At 30.3% G+C, this 23,084-nt stretch overlaps 1 protein-coding gene across 14 annotated transcripts in view; it reads left to right on the top strand.

Annotated features, from left to right (window-relative positions):
• Positions 1-23,084, top strand: part of LOC120773110 (Down syndrome cell adhesion molecule-like protein Dscam2) — a 160,691-nt gene that overhangs the window by 123,247 nt on the left and 14,360 nt on the right. For 11 of the 14 annotated variants that reach the window (XM_040102104.1, XM_040102095.1, XM_040102096.1 and 8 more), the window contains 8 exons: positions 9,818-9,937; positions 9,995-11,221; positions 11,349-11,504; positions 11,568-12,251; positions 12,307-12,415; positions 12,486-12,662; positions 12,747-12,913; positions 19,106-19,318. In XM_040102104.1, the coding sequence (XP_039958038.1) occupies positions 9,818-9,937; positions 9,995-11,221; positions 11,349-11,504; positions 11,568-12,251; positions 12,307-12,415; positions 12,486-12,662; positions 12,747-12,913; positions 19,106-19,318 (2,853 nt within the window). Of the gene's footprint in view, positions 1-402; positions 691-2,691; positions 2,983-9,817; positions 9,938-9,994; positions 11,222-11,348; positions 11,505-11,567; positions 12,252-12,306; positions 12,416-12,485; positions 12,663-12,746; positions 12,914-18,454; positions 18,623-19,105; positions 19,319-23,084 lie in introns of all 14 variants that reach the window. The other 3 variants (XM_040102091.1, XM_040102094.1, XM_040102102.1) reach the window with 3 other exon arrangements.

The raw sequence follows: 23,084 nt of genomic DNA, 5'->3' as shown, positions 1-23,084 counted from the left end.
GGGTGATCTACCACTCAACATACGTTGGACCTTTAACAATCAACCGCTGGTCAATGACGACGACCAGGATATATTGATTTCGAAATTGGGGCGCCGCAGTAGTGTACTCACCATAGAGAATGTAAGCGCGCGACATGCGGGAAATTACAGCTGTCACGGCTCGAATGAGGCGGGCAAAGCGAGCTATGGCGCGCAACTTAAAGTTATAGGTTATTCAAAGAATAAAAATCATGACAATAATTATATAAAGAAGTATTATTTTCTTTAATTTGTGAGCGTTGATTTTGTATTTATTATTTTGATTTCAATTGTATCAGTATTTAAAAATAATTTTAATTTCTTCTCTATTTATTGCTATCTATGCCTTCTTTTCCTTCTTTATACTCGTGTATCCGCTTTTAGTTTTACCACGCATCATACCCTTTGCTTTCGAGGAGGGCCCCGCACAGACAGGTCAATATCTGACATTGCATTGCTCAGTGCCCACTGGCGACTTACCGATTGTGATTGTATGGACGCTCAACGGTGAGCTTGTTAGTGAAGCGTTGGGCATTTCGACAATGACAGTCAGTCGTCGCAGCAGTGTGCTGACAATTGAATCTGTCGATCATCAACATGCTGGAAATTTCACTTGCAATGCAAGCAATCGCGCGGGCGTGCAGAGTTATTCTACTGAGTTGAATGTTTATGGTTAGAATTAAAAACAAATTATGTAAACAAAATTTTTCTCAAAAAAAAAAACTAACAAAAGTATTGTGGGAATAAATAATAATATATTTGATAGCTTGAATATTTCATTAGTTTGGATAAAAAAATTTGAAGCTGCCGGCATATACACGTATTCGGAATTTTTCACTACTCTTCTTCTTATGCACTAAAAAGTTAGCCCTAACACTTGTTTCTATGCAAAGAATGCTGTTATATTTTGTGTCTGTGTGCTGAATAAAAGCTGTCTGAATATTCGCAAATTGTTGCTGCCTCTGCCTAACTGATCCTATTAAAAACTAAAAATTGCATGTTGAGCATAAAAATAGCACACGGACTGTGTCAATGCCGCACTATTTTAAAACAAAAAACATAATTCTAGAAATGATCGTATATTTGAAATACAATCACTGCGTTCAACGAACATAACTATGAAAAAATAAATACGATTGATAGAGTCGAAAGTTAAGCGCTCAAGTTTGAACTGTTGTGATTAACTGGTGTTCACACTTTGCTTAAATATCACTGGGTTCAACTATATAATAAATTTTCTGAAACCTTAATAAAATATAATTGCAAATAGACGAGTATCATTAAATAAATCATAAAAAATATTTGGAAAAAAAAATTATGAAAAATGTGTCCGAAAGCGATTGCCGTTGTAGCGCAAATATTTAACGGAGTTAAAGTTCGCTGTAAAGCAAATTAATTCAGGGAGAATTATAGAATAACTTTTTAATATCCAAGGGAATAACCACCGTTGTGATTATAACACTTAAAAGTATCTTCTACTGTGTTTACATATGTATACATATATCCGCAATGTGAAGATTTATTGATTGGAGTAACTTAAAGTTATTTGAGATGCAATTGTATCTTTTATTCAAAGCCAATATCCAAATATAGTGTATATCATCAGTAATTTTATAAGAAAGTTTCGAAAATTGTTGGTTTTCTATTACTAAATTGTCAACATGATTTAGTTTTTATTTTTTTCGGTATTATTTTTGTTAAAAAATGGCGAATGATGCACATGCATAATATGTTTTCTACATTACTATTATATTTTGAAATTAGAAAAAATGTTATCTAAATATTTACTACATAGTAAAAAGAGTGAAGCAATGTTTTCGCAAAACTGTCTGTGTAAATAACATTTTTCAATAAGAACGTATTTTGGAAAAGTAATTTGTAGTAACCGAAGTAATAATGTGAACACAGTCTTAGTTCGATAAACTGATAACGATAAACTCGTGAATAATTTAAAAAGAAAACATTAGCAACAGGGAAATAAATATAATATATGAAAACTTTTTTTTCCACAAAATAACAACAGTACTTCCCAAAATCGCACCTTTCACCTCTGGGGCGGATGCATTTTTCCCTGGTGATTATTGTACACTTCAATGCTCTATTATACATGGTGATCATCCGCTCTTGGTGTATTGGTATTACAATGGCTTGCCGCTGAATGAAAGCTACGCACAACAGCGTGGCATAACCATTTCAAAAATGGGTTCACGCAGCTCGGCTTTGACTATCGAATCGATAGAGGGCGCACATGCAGGCAATTATACATGCTATGGCAAGAATGCGGCTGGTGTAACCAATTATACGGCACAGCTGATTGTCAATGGTACAAAGAGGGAGAATTTATGAATTAAATTTATCGTATTATTAGTGATTTGAAATACTTTTTCATTCGTTTTTAATTTTTGTTTTATTTTTTATGTTTTCAAATCGTCCAACAATACATTTATCCAACATCGTCCATCGTCTTTGCAATACTGGGTGGCACTAAAACGTGTAAATTATTATATGACAATAATCCTTTATCGATAACCGATTAATAAAATATTGGCATTCCTGAATCCTCTTTTTCTTTCCTCTATGCACAAATATCGCATAATATATACTTCCTGCATCCATTCCCTCCCAATCCGCCGTGCCTTACCTTCATCGTCGCATGACTTATACACTATTTAGTGCCACCAAAACTTGCACCACTTCCCTCCAACGTCGATTCACCACTGTATGTGGGTGATTACTTTCAACTAACATGCGCTGTGGTGCATGGTGATGCACCATTCAACATAACCTGGTACTACAATGACGAACCGGCCCAATTGGTCGATGGCATAATGATTTTAATGCATGGTAGACGCAGCAGTTCGCTGAATATTGAGAACGTAAGCGGTGAACATGCTGGCAAATACACGTGTATGGGTGCAAATCACGCCGGACACACCACAGTCTCAACGAACTTAACAGTAAAGGGTTTGTGTACAAGCTTAGCTTAGTTTAAATAAGAAAAGTACATATTTGAGCGCAGTTTACTTATAATTTAAATACTCTTAGTATAGCAAAAATAGTTTTTAATGGCTGCGGGCGCACTTTGTTTCCCAAGGAATGGCTTAGCTGAGCATTTTAATTAAATAGAAGCGCATAGCATTTCGTAAGATGCGTTCAAACATAAAATGCTGCATATTTTTAGGCGCTGCGGCGTTTGCGCGTATGCTTGTGTGTGCGTGCTGGCATTTAGTTATTTAGTTGAGCATTATTTCACTGTATTATACCAATGGTGTTTTGTCCTTGAATGTTTGTGGGGTTATGAAATTTGTTTTTCACTCAAAATTTCGCAGTCGCTTTTGCTGGATTCATAAACTTTGTGTGCATATCGAAATTTTAGCTATTCTTTCAAGCTTAAAAGTATGCAATGTTAAAACGTCTTGACATAATTTTTAATAAACTTGACTAGAGCAAAAGCTTACATAGTCAACTTAAAATTGTTTGTATTTTTTAAATTTTTTGGATTTTTAAAAATGTTTCGAAATTAAAAAAAAAATAAATAAATATTATGTCATAATTTTGAACTTAGTGATCGAAAATATAATTCATGGTACAAAATTGTACTGAGTATAATTTGTAAATCCTCGTTTTTTACTAAATTTAGTGAAACAAATTTTAATTAAAATTTTGTAATAAACATCAGGAAATCGAAATAAACATATATAACGTAATATATAAAGACAAATGAAAATAATTAAAAGGCGCCAATTCAAATTTTTAAAATTTACTATAAAACCACTAAAAAAATATTTTAAAAATATCATTGCATACTTTTGAGCTGCAATCATCTTCTTGTCTATCATATTTTTTCGAGCCCCTACCTATGATCATACCTTTAGCAAGTCAATGAAATCAATGCGCACTTATTGTTGTACATATGTATGTATTTGTGTCTTTGTCCACGCACTACACGGTTCTCTACTTTATGGTACTTCCACACACCCAGAACTTCCACAACTCGAACAATTTCACTTTAATGCAAACGGTGTTAATGGTGGTCAGGCGGTTCGCGTCATGTGTATGGCCATCTCTGGCGATTTACCCATCGATATACACTGGCTTAAGGATGGTCAACCTTTGTTGCGTTCGATTTATCACAAAATCGATGAATACACATTGATCTTATCGCTGCGTCAGACTACTATTGGCGATTCGGGGAATTATACGTGTGTCGCGAGTAATGCGGCGGGTGAGGCACGTCGCTGGTCGGTGCTGAAAGTGAAGGGTGAGGGCGTTGGTTGATTCATTAGCCGCATGCGACACTTAGTTTCTGGAGTTTGATTTATTTTAAATTTTATTTTATATAATATGATCATTTAAAATCCCCTTTGAGTTGGAAGAAGTACACCAAGCATTTAAGCAGCGAGCTTGACTGCAGATGCAGAGTGTTTGCAGTGACATAAGGGGTGTTGAAAAGAGTTCAGGGAAAATGATTTAAATATTGATAATGCATTAATCGTTTTATATGATCCGTCAAGCAAAACATTAAAAAAAATTAAAATGAAATATTAAAAAAAAAAATTATAAAAAAAAATTTATAAAAAAAGTTTCTAAAATATTTGAGATCTTATTTATTTTCAAATTTAAATATAATTTTTCACGTTTTTCATCTTCTAACGAATTATGCTCTCTATTCAAATAAATTCCAAGAAACCCCCTTTCTGACCAAACTCTCCATCTCGGCCACACCCTGTCATATGGGTGACTATGTGCAACTGACTTGCATTGCCAGCAAAGGTGATTTGCCTATTGCGTTCAACTGGTATTTGAATGGGCAACGTGTCGGTGGTGATTTGGCCACTTTGGCCAGCGTGGGCGAGCATACCAGTCTTTTGCTAATCAATAATGTTACTTCGCCGCATGCGGGTCGCTATACATGTGAGGCAACAAATGCGGCGGGCAGCGCAAACAAGTCCGCGACGCTGACAGTGAATGGTAGGCAAAAAGAAATCGGCTGTAGAAAATTGCATTCAATACAACTTTATTACTAAATTTTGAACTTTTCTCACTGTATTAAAGCAGAATAAATTCTTAATTGAAAATAAAATATTAAATACTTTTTCCGCCATAATAATAATAATAATGCAATAAATTTGTTAATTGAAGTTTCTTAAAGTTTTATTATGAATTCTAAAATTTTTACTTGCAGCAGTTTTATCGAGACTTAATTGTAAAAATATAATTTATTTAATTCAATAAATTGTTTCTGAAATTATGGACTTAGCAAAAGCTTTTTTGACTTTTTGTCACAATAATAAACGTTTTTTTGTAGAAAATGGTTTTTTGTAATTTTTGGTCAAACTAATTTTTATGCAACGAAATTGATATTTTCTTAAAATTTAAATCTTCTCGAAATTGCAATGAACATGGAAATTGATTGACATTTTTCATAAAATTAAAAAAAAAATATTTTTTAGAAATCAAATTTTAATTCAATTGAAGTTATATTGAATGTGAAAATTAAATAATTTTTTTGTTTAATTCATGGAATATAATTTTTTGTAATAAGTAATTTTTAGAAAATTTAAAGTTTTGTACAATCGGATTCTTTATCGGATTGAAATATTTATAAAAAAATCAAATTTATTGAATACGGAATTTTTTAGAAGCTAAATTTTAATTCAGGTTTTGAGGTATATGAATTTGAAAATTAAAAAAAATCTTTTTCAAAATTTATGGAACCAATATTTTTTTGGAATAATTATTTTTTAAAAAATGTAAAGTTTTGTATAATCGAATTTTTTTATCGGATTGAAATACTAAAAAAAATCAAATTTATTGAATTCGGAATTTTAAGAAAATAAATTTTAATTCAGGTTTAATATCAAATTCAATATAACCTAAATTTGAAAATGAAAAAAAATCTTTTTAAAAAAGTTATGGAACCAATACTTTTTTAGAATAATTATGGTTTGGAAAATGCAAAGTTTTATACAATCGGATTTTCTATCAGATGGAAATATTAATAAAGTAAAAAAAAATTCAATCTGTTATATCAAAAACATACATACATATGTACATATGTATGTACATTTATTTATGTATATTCAACTGTTTTATTTTTTTGGTTATCGAATTGAAATATTAAAAAACAAATTTTTAACCTGAAAATTAATTAAAAGTTTTGGAAAATTGGCAAATTTTCACAACACAGCTATTGAGTGAAGTCCATATTTCTTTGGCCTACCATACCATAAAACACAAACAATTTTTGAGAGGCCTCGTATAACTTTCTGGTTCAAAAATGACTTTTAAATAATTTTATTTTGACAGGTTAAACATTTATTAACTTGAAAACTTTCATAATTTTTGGAATATATTATACATACATATGTATGTATGTACATACATATATAATAGCTTACGGCGTTTTGGGGTTTGGGGTTTATAAACAACTTCAACATTTTGAAAATAAATTTTTCAGCAACAAAATTTTTTAAAGATGTATCTCGTGTGCTAAATTTAATTTTTTGTAAAAAAAAACATATTTTTAAAATATTAAAAAAATAAATAAAAATACGATGACTTATATTTTTTAATTTTTTTTTGGAGTATGCGAAAATACAACCTTAGCAGTTATAAAGCTTATCACCGTCCATGAAAATTATATACTCGCAAATTAGCAGTCTACACTCTTTGTAAAAATTTTTTATCATCAAAATAAAAAATTCACAGCCAAATCACAGGTGCAAGTCTGTATTATAACATGTGAACTAAAATGTAAATTAATTTTTTTTAACATGAATGTTGTCATAAAATCTATGCCAAATAATAGCTTGGGTATTTTTTATAAGATAATCTATATGATACTTTCATCAGCAACTAATTTAATGCAAAGAAACAAAATTAAATGGCAAAACAGCTCGAATTCGCAACAGCAGCAACAAATAATATCACAAGAAGCACAAACACATTATACATTGCATAAACACAGTGCACATTCAGCGCACTCACATACATTGAAACAAACACACACACACAAACAGGCACTAAGCATACATTTAGGCGCACAAAAGCACTTTCAAATAAGCGAACGCTACACCAACACCAAATATGTACATATGTACCAGCATAATTGAACAGAAAAACATTTGCATTGCAATAAATAGCTAAAACAATGTGCAAGAATGGGTATGGAAAATGTAAAAAAAAATATAAGAATAACAAAATTGCTTCAACGTGTTTTTTTAATTTTTGATATTTTTTTGTATTTTAATTTTTTGTTTTAATGTTTTTAAGCGGGTGGCATCACTTTTCCAAATATATATTTCAACTATAAGCTTTCCTAAGATCGGAAGAGCACACGTTTTAATTAAAAAATTTTCTTTTATTTTTTGATTTTCTTTTTTTGTATATTAGCGATTAATTTTACATATGAGTATGCAATTATTAAAAATTAATTCTTATTCGAAACAAAAAAACGTACGAATTTTGTAAATGTGCGCCGCAAGCAAAACTATATAATTTTTTTTTTCAAAAGAGCAAGAATATGCAGCATAATTTTTCTACTTTCAAACGCTCCTCTATACTCCTCGCTTACTAACAGTTGTTACAACAGAAAGACACTTTTAGCAAAAACTTTGCATTAAATAGATTACTTAAAATACATATGTATGTACACGTAAATAAATACTAATATCAATATTGTTACTCACATTAACACCAGCCAAGCACTTTTAACAAACAAATACTGTAAGTAAATTAACATTTCTGTACAGCGCTGTGTATCCAACAAAAATTGACATGCCTGTAAAGTATGTGAAGCTGTTAATAACGGTATTGCTTCACTGTCCGCATATACATATGTTGTTGCAAATATTTTTCTTTGGTTTGCTATGTGCGACTGACCCAACAATTTGTATTTAAACCGGTCAAGAGCATAATATTTTATTAACAGCTGTGTACAAAATTTATGCTACACAACAGAACAGCTTCAACTCCCGATACGCGCTCATTCTGATCACTAACTCGGTCGCTTCCACTCTCGCAAATTCCTAACCAACTCATTCAGCTACCACCACATCCGCACCCTTGAATATCCCATCTTTAATTAACTTTCATTTTCATTACACGCATAATTTGGTATATAAACGAACAAAATGTTAAATGATGCTGAAAAGAATGTAGGAAAATTAAAAAAAATATTAAAGTAAAAGAAACTTATAAATCCAAAAAAATAATTTAAAGAAAAAGAAAATCAAAAAATCTGTAAAAACAGCTTAAATTTTACTTCAAATAAACAAACGTTATCGATTATTTTAGATAAGTAATCCATTAGTTGCCCAGCATCACTTCACATTTCGTTTTACGCATGCTTTCTATTGACATTTAAATTTAGTTTTTAAAAAACATTCATTTCAATTAATCCCACAACAATTCATTTGTCCTTTTTGCCTTCTGTTTGTAAAAATCTATGTAGCTTGTTGCTTTCTTTGATTGTTGTTGTAAAATAATATTTTAATTTGCATAGGTTTTAAGCCAAAGTATTTACTGAAGATTTTGATGTTGTTGTTTTTTTTCAAAAACAAAAATTTTACATTTTTTGAAAAATGTAGAAATTAAAAAACTCTTTTTTTTATGACTTTGCAAATACAGGGTGTAATGAGAATATATTAAGAAAACAAATTGATTTTTCAATAGCTGTTCAGAGATCATTTGTTTGACTTTGACAATTGTGGTCTATTAAAGTGTAAAGTTTGCAAGTAATAATGTCAACATAACAGAAAAATAATCATGGACATATTCTCGTTTGTTAAAAAAGCAATTAGCAACTGCCTAAACCAAAAAATCTTTTTCCATTTTTGTAAGCTTGAGATATGTATAACAATGTTCATAAACAAAATTGTACAGGACGAGTTGAGATGTGTCAAAAATTAGAAAAATCTCTCTTAAAATCTTAAAATCACATATTGAGTTCTTACTGTCGGTTCTTTTATTTTATTAATATATTATATTTAAAATTGATGTAATTTTAATAGAAGGCAATGATAAATACTTTGCCACATTTCACTTTTTATTATCACCAGAAGTTAAAATAAATCAATTCAAATAAATAATGAAATACCCAAATATTTTATACATAAATTTCAGTTAAAAGGAGATATAACAATTAGTAAAAATTTAAATAATTAAAATAACGAAAACTTAATTCTATTTTCAAGAAAGTTGATGACAGGTAGTTGAAGAAATCGGAAATCGATCATAAGAACATTTCTCATTACATAGAGTGCACACTATTGCGTTTATTGTGTCAACAGTTAGTCGTGTTATGAAAAAATAAAAACAAATTTAATATGGATTTGTTAAATGCGAAATATATCTAAATAGTAAATATTGTGAGACAAAAAATTATAAAATTTTTGAGGTAACATATAGATAAAGTTTATTTTAATATTAAAGTTACTTAAAAACAACATCAACATTTTCGTAAGTACAGCAAGCTGATGTGAAATGGTAAATAAAATTTAAAAAGAAAGACTTACAGTCAAATAAAAATATTTTAATAAATAATTGTATTTCAACTAAGATGAATATATATTTTAACTTGTAAATAAATTAAAGTATATAAAGTCCAACTACTATAAAATTACCACTTCACTTCAGCTTTGTCCTCCGTCCGTCTGTTAAGAATTTTCAAACACTGCCGCATGTCCTCTAAATGTTACTGATTAATTAAGAAACACAATGAAATATGCTAACATATTTTTTCTTTACCAATTCTTCGAATTCGCAACTACCGTTTGATTTGATTGAAACACAACAGTACCACCAAGATGGATACTCGAACCCACCGACAAGGCTTTCGCACAAGGCTCCGACGCTAAAGTTGAATGCAAAGCTGACGGCTTTCCTAAACCACAAGTGACATGGAAGAAAGCTGTTGGTGAGTAAATGCAGATGTGCGAAAAATCATAAAAACTAAGTCCTAAAATATTCTCAGGTGATACACCCGGTGAATATAAGGACTTGAAGAAGAACGATAACATACGCGTAGAAGAAGGCACACTACATATTGACAACATCCAGAAGACAAATGAAGGTTATTATCTCTGCGAGGCTATTAATGGTATTGGCTCTGGACTTTCGGCCGTCATTATGATTAGCGTACAGGCACCACCAGAATTTACCGAGAAATTGCGCAATCAAACTGCACGTCGTGGCGAACCAGCGGTCTTGCAATGCGAAGCTAAAGGCGAAAAACCCATTGGCATCTTATGGAACATGAATAATGTGCGTTTGGATCCCAAGAATGATAACCGTTATACAATTCGTGAGGAAATACTCTCCACCGGTGTGATGTCTAGCTTGTCAATTAAACGTACCGAACGCTCAGATTCTGCACTCTTTACTTGCTTGGCCACTAATGCATTTGGCTCAGATGATGCTAGCATTAATATGATTATACAGGAAGTACCCGAGATGCCTTACGCTTTGAAGGTTTTAGACAAATCTGGCCGCTCCGTACAATTGAGCTGGGCGCAACCCTACGATGGCAATTCACCACTTATCCGTTATATTATTGAATTCAAACGCTCACGCGCATCTTGGGACGAAGTAGATCGTGTTATGGTACCCGGACATACAACTGAAGCGCAAGTACAGAAACTAAGTCCCGCAACAACCTACAATATACGCATCGTGGCCGAAAATGCTATTGGTACATCGCAATCATCGGAAGCTGTGACAATCATTACCGCCGAGGAGGCACCATCTGGCAAGCCACAAAATATCAAAGTTGAACCCGTGAATCAGACCACACTGCGCGTTACCTGGAAACCACCAGCACGATCTGAATGGAATGGTGAAATTTTGGGTTATTATGTTGGCTATAAACTATCGAACACCAATTCTTCATACGTTTTCGAGACTGTTAACTTTTTGACTGAAGAAGGCAAAGAACATAGCTTGGAATTGAACAACTTGCGCGTTTATACCCAGTACTCTGTCGTGATACAAGCTTTCAATAAGATCGGCGCTGGTCCCTTGAGCGATGAGGAGAAACAGTTTACTGCTGAGGGCACACCAAGTCAACCACCAAGCGACACTGCCTGCACCACATTGACCTCGCAAACAATACGCGTCAGCTGGGTGAGCCCACCACTCGAATCGGCCAATGGTGTGATCAAGACCTACAAGGTGGTATATGCGCCTAGCGATGAGTGGTATGGTGAGTATCTAGGCATGATCAAAATATGAAATTATAGTGTTTAATTTTATTTATTTTAAAACAAAATTATTTGAATGAATTATTACTTTTTATTATTTTGCTAAATAATTGTGCTCTCTCGCCAAAGATGACACCAAACGTCACTACAAGAAGACTGCTTCCTCCGACACCGTTTTACATGGCCTCAAGAAATTCACCAACTACACAATGCAAGTGCTCGCGACCACCGCTGGCGGCGATGGCGTACGCAGCGCACCCATCCACTGTCAAACCGAACCTGATGGTGAGCCAAATGCAAAAATTATATGTTTTAAGACTAGTAAACATGATCTCTCTCGCATTGCAGTTCCCGAAGCACCCACTGATGTAAAGGCTTTGGTTAAAGGCCACGCTGCCATACTCGTCTCATGGCGTCCACCAGCACAACCCAATGGCATCATACAACAATACACTGTCTACTCGAAAGTTGAAGGCGCCGAGGGTGAACCCAAGAGCCAGAAAATACCACAACATCAAATGAGTTTTGAAGCAGTCGATTTGGAAAAGAATAAGCCATACGAATTCTGGGTCACCGCTAGTACCAACATTGGCGAAGGACAACAATCTAAGAGCATTGTAGCGATGCCCAGCGACCAAGTGCCCGCTAAGATCGCCTCATTCGATGATACTTTTACTGCAACATTCAAGGAAGACGCCAAAATGCCATGCTTAGCTGTTGGTTCACCACAACCCGAGATCACATGGAAGGTTAAAGGTGTTGAATTTACCAGCAACGATCGTATGCGTGTCATGGCTGATGGCACATTGTTAATTAAAACGGTTAATCGTCAAGATGCCGGTGAATATTCGTGTCATGCTGAAAACTCGATTGCCAAGGATTCCATTACACATAAGCTAATTGTGCTCGCGCCACCACAATCACCTCAGGTATCACTTTCGGCCACCACAACCGATTCGTTGACTGTCAAAGTGAAGCCACATGAGGGAGACACCGCGCCACTACATGGTTACACACTGCACTACAAGCCAGGTGAGCTCGCATGCAGTTTTTTGTATGAAATGTATATTAAACTTTTTTTGGTTAGAATTCGGCGAATGGGAAACTGCTGAGGTCTCTGTGGACGCACAAAAATTCACTATCGAAAATCTGCTTTGCGGCTCACGCTATCAAGTCTATGCTACCGGTTTCAATAAGTGCGCATTGTGGAATAAACAATTTATAACTTTAGCTTTTAATATATTGTTTTTTCGAATCCACTTTTAGCATCGGCGCTGGCGAAGCTTCGGACATTCTGAACACGCGCACCAAAGGCTATAAACCCAAACTGCCAGAGAAACAACGTTTCATTGAGGTTTCATCGAACTCGGTTTCACTGCACTTCAAGGCCTGGAAAGATGGCGGCTGCCCCATGTCTCACTTTGTTGTAGAAAACAAGAAGCGGTTGGTGTAACTGCAACATAATTATTTTTTTTTTTAATTTTTCAAAATTTGTTCGTATACTGCAACTGAAAATTCTCTTTCTAGCGAACATGCTGAATGGAATCAAATTTCGAATAATGTCAAACCCGATAATAACTACGTTGTGTTGGATCTAGAGCCCGCCACCTGGTACAATCTCCGTATTACCGCACATAATTCTGCCGGTTTCACGGTTGCCGAATATGATTTTGCCACTTTGACGGTGACTGGAGGTATTTACTTTCTGTTTTCCAATTTGCATTTGTATATATTTGTATATTCAAGTACATACATACATATATTTACATAGTTAATGATTGCCTTTACGAGCGCACATATGTAAATGCATGGATACATATGTATGTATGTGTCCAATGTACATGTGTTTGTCGAAAAGTCGTAAGAGTTTTCGCATTGCTTTTGTACTACTATACATATGTATATAAAATAGAACTACAGTAGAGAGTGGAAAAATGCTGCAGATTTAAATAATTGTATTTAGTTAAAAATATTTAAAGATTCTAAAAAGTATTAAAATTGCCTAGAAGAAAAATTTGTGCTGAGCTGAATAGAAATTGACAAATAGAAATTAATATTCAAAAATTTCAATTTAAAAATAAATATTTTATATTTCAATTTAAACAAAAAATACCTGAAATGTATTTATTTGTGTCTATTAAAAATAAAAATTTAAGTGAAAAAAATATTTGTTATGAAATTCAAAACAAGTCATGCGAATTTCAAATAACAAAAATTAATTTCAAAAATCTGAATTTCGTTTAAATTAAAAAAAATTATAAAATCAAATGAAAATAATATTTAAATATTACTAAACTTTTTAAGATTGAAAAAAGATTAATTTTAAAAATATTAGAAATTAAGATTGTTGCAACTTAAAAAAATATTTAAATTCCAAAAAAAAAAAAACAAAATGATAATTTGATGATAAAATTAAATGTTAATAAAATTATTTTCATAACCTTTAAATATTGTTATAATTTTTGTAATAAAAAAATTATTTTACAAAATTTTAAAAAAATAATCTTATTGCAATAGAAAAAATATATCCTAATTAAAAAAAAAGTAAAATAAAATGATAATAATATTTAATTATTGTTAAAATTTTTAAAATTGAAAAATATAACTTTTAGAAATATTAAAAACTAATATTATTCCGACATCAAAAATTAATTTTAAATTAAAAAAAATATGAAATGAAATAATATTTAATAATATAATAATATTTATATAATATAATAAATATAATAAACTTTATAAAATTGAAAAAATATAAATTTTTAAAATATTAAAATTAATATTGCAAAATAAATTTTAATTAGAAAAAATGCTCTTCCGATCTAAATAAAAATTAATTATTGTTAAAGTTTTTAAAATAAAAAATATACATATGTATGTTTTTTTAAATTAATATTAGTGCAACTTAAAAAAAATATTTTTAATAAAAAGGCATAAAATGAAATGAAAATGATATTTAATTATTGTTAAAATTTTTAAAATTAAAAAAATATTTATACTTAAAAAATATTAAAAAATTAATATTGCAATATCAAAAACTAAATTTTATTAAAAAAAGTGAAATATATATTATATATATTAAAATTTATAAATTAAAAACATATATTTAAAAAATATTAAAATTTAATAGGTTAAAAAACCAAAAAAATATTAAAAAAAAACATTAAAAAATTAAGATAAAATTTAAATATTATTAAAATTTTTATATTGAAAAAAATATAAACTAAAAAAATATAAATTTTAAAAATATTAAAAAATTTATATTAATAAATATTACATTTTTTTATTAAAACTTGAACTCCTGCAGCATTTTCACCACTAATGCAAATAACAAAAAAAAAACGAGTTTGTTGTGGATATAAATTGTAGTAAAACAAATATTGCTAGTTGATGAAAGCACCTGAATGCTTTGTTTTTGCAACTCGTCTGCCAATGCAAGATTTAAAAAATGCCAAAATGTTAAATAATTGAACCCAAGATAATTCACCACAAAGAAATGCAAAGTTGAATTTAGTAAATTTTTGCTTTTTATGCAAACAACTTATTTTGTTTATTTTGCCATGTAAAAAATTATAACCTTAAAGCACTTAAAAATTATACAAAATTTTAGTTTTTGTAAAATATTTCAAAAGCTGTTTATCCGTTTTTTAAAAGCTTTTTTTGCTAAAAAAATTATTTATTTATGCAAAATTTCAGTGCTGAAGGATTTTAGTTTTTTATACTTATTTTTGCATAAAGTGTAATTTAATTTTTATTCAGCATTTTTTGTGTCAATGCTTATATATTTGTTTCTATTTATTTATTTCGATTATTGTTTTTGTACAAACTAGTAATGCAATGTAGAAAAAAACTGAAAATATGGCGTTTGAACGCATATTGCTCGTACTCGTAAATATGGTATCTATAATTTTTATTGCGTAAATGCAATTTGTTTTTATCCCCAACTCACCAATCACCCAAATTCACGTTAAACTTGTAAATTTAAAGAAAAATGTTTGAAAATAAGTTTTTTTTTTGTTTTATAGAAATCCACAACCACTGCCACCATTACACCAAATGAAAGTTTATCATGTTAGAAAAGTATTTAAACGTAACGTATCTATCTGGTCTAGCATTTGTGTAGTTCGAAAAAGTCTACAAACAAAAATGGCATTGTCTTTCATGCTGATTTTCTGTTGAAATGCTTCTTGATTTAATTTTTAGTTTTTTCTCATAGTATTTTTGAGTCTCATTAATTTTTAATCGAAAAAATATTAATTTTTTCTTCACAAAGTGAAAGTTGTGTTGTTGTGACATGAAATGCATAAAAATTAATAAGTCTTTTCTTTCTGATTCTTATTTGATTCCTCTAGCGATTTAGATCTTATCATTTCTATTTACATATGTTGTTAAACCAGTTATAAAACCGGTTATAAATCCGGTTGCATACCGGTTACATAAATACGACTGTTATTGGAACGGGCCAACTTACTCCACTGTAATTCTTTTTGAAACTTTTCATCTTCAAAAGCGCGATGAAACTTATCCACAGAAACTTAACTCCTTGAATATTGTAAATATTTTTGCATGAAAACTCATTGTATAACTGTTCCAATGCTCTGCTCCTAAATATACTGTAACTTGATGGTAAAGATCTTTAAACATTTCGAAAGCAAAAATCCGTCAAAAGCATAACAAACAATTCCCAGAAAGGCTTACGTACGATAATTTCATATATTTCATACAAAGATGAATTTATACTTGCTTAGATAAGGTATATGCTCCGGAAGCTTACTAAAAATCAGCGCCATAAATAACTCACATTTGTTGTTTTGTCATTTCATCTTTTATACAATGGTCACTATGTGCATATCCTTACTTGGCGTAGTCTAAATTTTACATTTGGTCTGATCTGAAATCCAAACGTTCCCGCTAAATGCTCTCCAACCGTTTTAGAGACTTTATACATGCACTACATGCTGCCGGTCCAAAACAAATATCTCTGCTTATGAATGTGTAAAAATTTTTCAGCTATGGTTTTCAAAAGATTTTTTCTCCTCACTGTCTTCGGTGAGTAATGAATTTTGTCAAAATCAGACAAAATCATTGACATAACCGAAGAAACACATAAAAAATATGTTCTTAACAAGTTTAGGTTTCTTATATTAGTTGTCGTACGCTGTACTGAGCCTTAGTGGATTTAGTCACCTTTGTATAATGCTTGTGTCTGAAATATAAAATGTATAGTCTGAATTATTATGAAATACAACCCTGTCTGTTGAAAACGAAAGAAGCAACAATTAACGCATTTTCAGAGTAAAAGGAGTTTTCTGTTCTGGGCTTAAAAGAGATTCCAAATTTTAAAATTTAGCAAACCAATGCAAAATAATAATAATAACAACAACACACGCTTTCTATTTGAGCTTGATAATTATTTTATTTACTTTTTTATTTAAAATTTATGCATCCTAATATTTTATTGAACATAAAATCGCTATGCATTCTAGATCACAGCTAGAGGCAGAACATCAACACTAACCTTATAGCTTTTCATCTAGAACAGCTTAACCCTTATTTGTATTGGGGTTCCAAGAATACTTAGAACATTATTTAATATTCGAAAAATATATTAATTTATGAAAACAAAAACTGTAAACGAAGGGATTGTTTTTACCTGCAACAACCAAAGCGCTGCTTCAACCTCCATTTCCTACACACATACAAATGAGTGTCAAGATTCTTTCATTAAAAAAAATTGCATAACTGAAAAAATGAATACATTTTTATAAAGAACAGAAGAAAGGAGTTCACTGCGTCTCTCTGAGTTTATTTCGTTTTTCAATTTGAGTCTTTTTATCTCGATTTGTAACAAATTTGAATTCGATTATAATTCGATTACTATTTAGTTTGACATAACACACATACATAAATATATATATGGGAATGTATAAATGTTAATGCATTTATATATATTTATATATATACATAACACACATACACATTGTCATTTGTGAAATATTCATACATTAATTACATGCATACATACATAAGAATTACCACGCATCAAAAGCATATTTATCGAGAAATATCAATTAAACCGTTATTTAAATAATAAGTTAAATAAATATTTATCATAATCTACATACATACATACATTCATACAATGTATATGTATAAAGCAAAATATTTATAACTTTTAATTAAGGAATGCTGTTCGAATTTGCGGAGTTTCAAATTAAATTTACTTGCATAACTTAAAGTTACGGCTGTTATTTGCTTACGTTTGGATAGTTTTAATCAAATACTTAATGAATATTACAATTAGCATTAGTTAGCATAAAAATGGACAAAACAAATTGCATTTAGCCATAATTAATTAGTGTTTTTTAACATTATTGCATTTACTAGACTTAACAAAAATATAAAGTGAATTTTAATCATAGAGAAACTGTAGTATTTCGAAGAAATTTACTACTTAAAATGATTATAAGCAAGCAGAACTTACGTTCGCACATTCGAAATTCAAGTTCGAAATTTCGAAGTTAATGTTCGAAAATTCGAAGTTATGTTTAAAACATACGCAATGTTTTTAACGATTAAATTTATAAAGTTTCGCATTAACTTCGAAATTCGTGTTCGAAACTTGCATATAATATTTTTTAACCCCACTGTGCTGTACACTGAATAATTGAAATTGCAAAAAATTATGTTAATTTGTTATTAAAATTCACTTTAATCTTTACTTAAAACTGTAATATAGTGAATTAATAGCTTTAAAATTTTTCACAATTTCTTTCGTGTTAACGAAGCTGTTTAACCACTCAATAAATAAAACTACGCTTGATTTTCGCTCTTGCAACTACTTGCAATTAAAATGTATGTGTTGTGCCATTAAAACCAACTGTTTCCAAAGTAACATGTTTTTCTACGAAATTTGCGTTACACGTTTTAAACTCTTTACTCTTATTAATTAAATTTCTTTTTACTTATATAAACACAAGCAAAAATTTCGAATTCAACTTTTGTATACATAAATAAATTTGATAAAGAAAACAAAGTAATGTTTCGAAAAAATATGTATAATTTCGAAAAACGAAATACTCTACATTGCATTGACGTTTTAATCGAGTAATGCCAAAATTTGGGCTTTCTATCTTTCTCTGTGTCTCTTTTCTCTCTTTATCTTTCTCTCTCTTTGTGTGTGTGTGTGTGTGTGTGTGTGTATGTTTGTGCGCTTCTACAAACTTTGGTTGTTACAGGAACAATTGCCCCTTCGCGTGACTTACCCGAACTAACCGCCGAGGATACGATACGCATCATACTTTCCAACTTAAATTTAGTTGTACCGGTGGTAGCTGCTCTACTCGTTATTATCATAGCGATAATTGTTATTTGTGTTCTACGTAGCAAAGGCAATCATCACAAAGGTATATACACTGAATATTATTAATGGAATTTTCTTTTTTTTGTTTCTTTCTTTCCATTGTGTTATTACATACTTCTACGATCACTGAAACTCTCTCTCTATAATGCGTTTAATATGACGACGTTAAACAAATCAACAAAACAAAACCAATTTTATGTTTGTTAATGTTTTCATTTCGGCTAATTCGACACAACAAAAAACATGAATAAAAAAATTTAAATACTTTGTAAAAATGCATCCGTACCCTACTATGAACAAAATTTTAACTATTTAAATGTTTGGCTTGACATAATTATCGATATGAACAACATATGTGATTTTCGAATATTCGAAAATACAATTTCGAAAATTCGAACATTATCATAATGCATGCAATAACGCTATAATATATTAAAATATAAATAAAACTGGGTTTGTATTTATAAAAACTACTTTCGAACATAAAAACTACGTCATAAATTGTGTATGTGCGCCGAAAAATCAGGCACCATTGCACCACTTGACGATGGTCGCGGTGCAGGCAATCTGAATACGCGTATACGCCTGCCCGCCTGGATGCCCGAATGGCTGGACTTGAATTTTATGGTGCCTTTAATAGCCACAGTCATTGTGGTAGCGGTTGGTATACTTGTTGTATGTGTAGCGCTTTCCAGACGCCGTGCTGATGACTTGCGTGGAGGACAAAAGGATGTGTACTGTAGGTTTTGCATTTTCCTATGCTTAAACATACATAGCAAAGTGCTTTCATGAATAATAATAACCATTGTTATTGTATTATTTTATATTTAATGTGGAAAGTATTGATTTTCATATTTTATTTCTGTTTTGAAAAATTCTAACTAGAAACTTATGTTCATCGCCAAATTACTTACACTTGGCGCTTGATAAAGAAATTAATTAATATCTAATCACTACAAAATCGGTAAAAAAAAAAATATTTACTGTTAATAATTGTTTTCGTGTTAAATGTTACGCTATATTCGTTATTACTAACCTTATACACTTGTATATAAAACATAATACTTAGCATGAAACCTTGCCAATTTTAAAAATAATTATAATTAACAAAAACAACACAAATATACCAACACACAATTCGGAAAATACTAAATGATCCTATAAAAATTACGAACATTCTCGCAACTTTTTTTAATAACAGTAACTAGGAAGTGTAAAAAGGAAGTAAAGAGCATTTGAAACACCCTGCTTTCAGTTTTAATTTCAGATGTTACAAATTACTCTCGAATGTTTTGAAATCAGCTAAGAATTAAAATTCGAACTCCTTATTAAATTCCATTAGAAAATCTAGTAGCACTTTTGAATACATATATAAACATATTTACTCGTATGTAATCGTTGTTGTAGTAATGTAAATGTTAAAATGATTACTCATATATGTATATATGTACAGCTATATATTTAAGTGTTGAAAATTATGTCCATCATGTCATCTCATTAACAAATTGGTTATACCCACCCTTAGAAAAGTAAATGTTTTAAATACGGAGATTGGTATATTTATAGCAAGCCCGAAACAAATATTTTTTATATGATTTTGTAAACCACATTACTTATAAAATAACTTATCTTTTAACTTTTTGTTTAAACTATGCAAAAGAGAAAAATTTGTAAAAATTTCTAAGACCATTTTCGAATTAAAAAAAAATCAGTTAGGACTTATTCATTTAATCACTGCACTCACTGGAACTAAAGGAAATTTTCACTTCGATATTTTATCTTTTGAAGAATTTCGTTTTTGAGATACAAAGTATATGCGAAATCGAGAGCTTACAGAGAATAGCTCAAAGCTTTATTATTGTTTAAAGAAGCTTTGATAAAAAATCATCTTTGTTAATTTTCAATTTCAGAGTTAACAGTTAAGGTAAAACTAATTATTTAGAATTTTAGGCTGCCAGGTTATGTGGGTTTTGTGGCTAAAAAATTGCCTATTTCTTATCTTTGTTATTAATAAAATGAATTAATTAATTACTACAACTTTTGAGTATATGAACCACCCAAAAACGTCTCCTCGCGATTGTCATAGTAATGGACGAATGATTCATCTAAAATTAAAAATAAGATTTCATCGGGTAGTCGATGAGTATAGGTCGTCGTTAATGAAGGCATTTCGAAAAAGAAAATGAATTTTGACAAATTTGCACACAAAGCAGTATAATTTTAGGTATAATTTTTACCCCAAACTGCCTTGAAAATAATTAGTTGTAATCGACAAAAAAAAATCATGCAATCATCAGGAGGTCATCCTAACTAGAAGAACTGTGAAATTTTTCAATAAGATCGTTTCACTAGTTTCTAAGAAATCGGCACCATCGACTTTGAAAGCGATGTTTTGAGAAAAACTCGATCAAATATTGAAGTGGTCGACCATTCTAGTCTGACAGGCTGCTCTCACAAAAGCTCTACCTCCTACACTTTTATTGCGGTGCCTGAAGCTTTGGGAAAATATTCTAAAAAACAATTTTTTGAAATTTAAAAAATCACGTAACGTAATTTTTCACGAAATTTTCTATTTACTTCATTTTAAGAGTACAAATTTTATAATTCTTTTCTGAAAGTTAAGGGGTTATATACAGTTAGAAGGCCGAATTTTCAAGAATTCTTTTTTAGAAAACTTTTAAATTTATGTACCCAAAAATTTGTATTAATGTATTTTTAAACAGTGTTATAGGATTTAGTATTAGTAAAAATATTTATTTGGAAAGGAGCACTTCGATATCTGATCTTTGGGAGCTCCTCTCAAAAAAGACGTTTTGCGGTGACCACTATATCTCTGAACTGGGTCCACTGGATTTAAAATACCAAACAGATTTCGTTAAAGTAATGTCAAATCTAGCAATTAATCGAAGGAATAAGCAAAATACAATTTTTTGACAAAATGACGCTTTCTAAAAAAACCGATTTTTGACCAACATTTCGGCCTTAAATTATTTATAAAATACATATATTTATGGGTGAGAAAAAATCTTCGATTAGTTACCAAAAATATATTTAAGAAGCTCATGTTTTGGAGTAATGTTGGGCACCTACTTTGAAAACATCACTTTCAGTAAAGCGTTTAAAGTTTGTACTTCCAAGCACTCTGAAACGCCCTTTCAAATTTGCGTCTAACTTCGAAAATATTCACCCCAACGATATGAAATTTTCTGTGCATATTTTTAAATATATGTTCATTAAGAAATCAAAATAAAAAATCGATTTTTTTTTTGAAGATTCTAACTGTGTATAACCTCTTAAATAGTGTGTCAGTTTCACAATGGACCACCAACGGCTTAAGTGCTTCGTCAAACATCCACTCTACCCACCAAAATAGTATTTATAAACCTGGTCTGTTATTATTATTAAATTTCTTTGTTTTTTTTTGTGAATAAGTATTTTAATAACTGCGTTTAGCAAAACTAAAGGCTATCATATCTGCTGGCTTCTACATATATGCTATGAATATACCAATTCACTGTTTATCGGGAATCTTAGCTACCCTTAACTAGATAAATATCTACTTTTTTCATTCTAGGACCCATATGGTTTTTTGTACGATTTAGTTGTAACTATGATATTATACATACCTACATACCAATTATATTCTGAATTCAACACTTTTTTCTTACTCTTTCTCTATATTGACTATTCGAACTCAAAAATACATAGTTAATTTCTCTATATTTCCAATACAAATTTCTGTTTGTGTTTCCTCTGAATATAAATTAACTCAAAACACACAAATTTCCTACAACGCTATCACGAACTTCAATTTCTATACAACATGACACTCTAACTAGAATTGCGTTTTCTTTAAGTTTTGAATATTTTTTAAAAAAATGCGCCCAAAACCCCCAAACTAAGATGCTTTTGTAAAAAATCGAAATTCATAGCAGCAAATAATATTGAAATTCGAAATAATTGGCAACTTTTTTCCACCCCAAAAAATTGTAAGCATAACATTCGAAATCGTAAATCAATCATACATTTCATAATATTATTCGTAATTTTTGAATTAAACGTATGTACGTATGTTGGTATATTTATGAAGAAAGTTTCGAAAATCTTTTTACTACAATATTTTTATATATAAAATGTAAAAAAAAAAATAATATATAAATATATTACAGAAAATATATTGGAACTTAAAGTACATGTAATGAGCAGAAAAATATGTAAACACCTTTAATTAGTTTTAAAAAATTTTATAAAAAGTTGTGTTGCACAATTCTTAATTCCTTTAAGCTCGTTCGTTGGTTCGTACTCTTTCTCTTTTTTACTCTGGCACTCACTAGCAATAAACAAAAATCGTAACACGTAAGTCAATTTTGTGCGAAATGATTTAATTGATTTTGTAACCAAAAAAAAAAGAAAAACAATTGAAAAATACCTGCCAAAGCGAACGGTAGCAAGCGGTACAAAAGAAGAAAAAAACAGAAGTAAAGTAAGAAAGTTTTTAAATTAGA

This window comes from Bactrocera tryoni, chromosome 3 (assembly GCF_016617805.1).
Source record: "Bactrocera tryoni isolate S06 chromosome 3, CSIRO_BtryS06_freeze2, whole genome shotgun sequence".
In the NCBI taxonomy this organism is placed as follows: Eukaryota; Metazoa; Arthropoda; class Insecta; order Diptera; family Tephritidae; genus Bactrocera; species Bactrocera tryoni.
The sequence above is the reverse complement of the archived record's forward strand: the minus strand, read 5'-3'. Positions and strand labels throughout refer to the sequence as shown.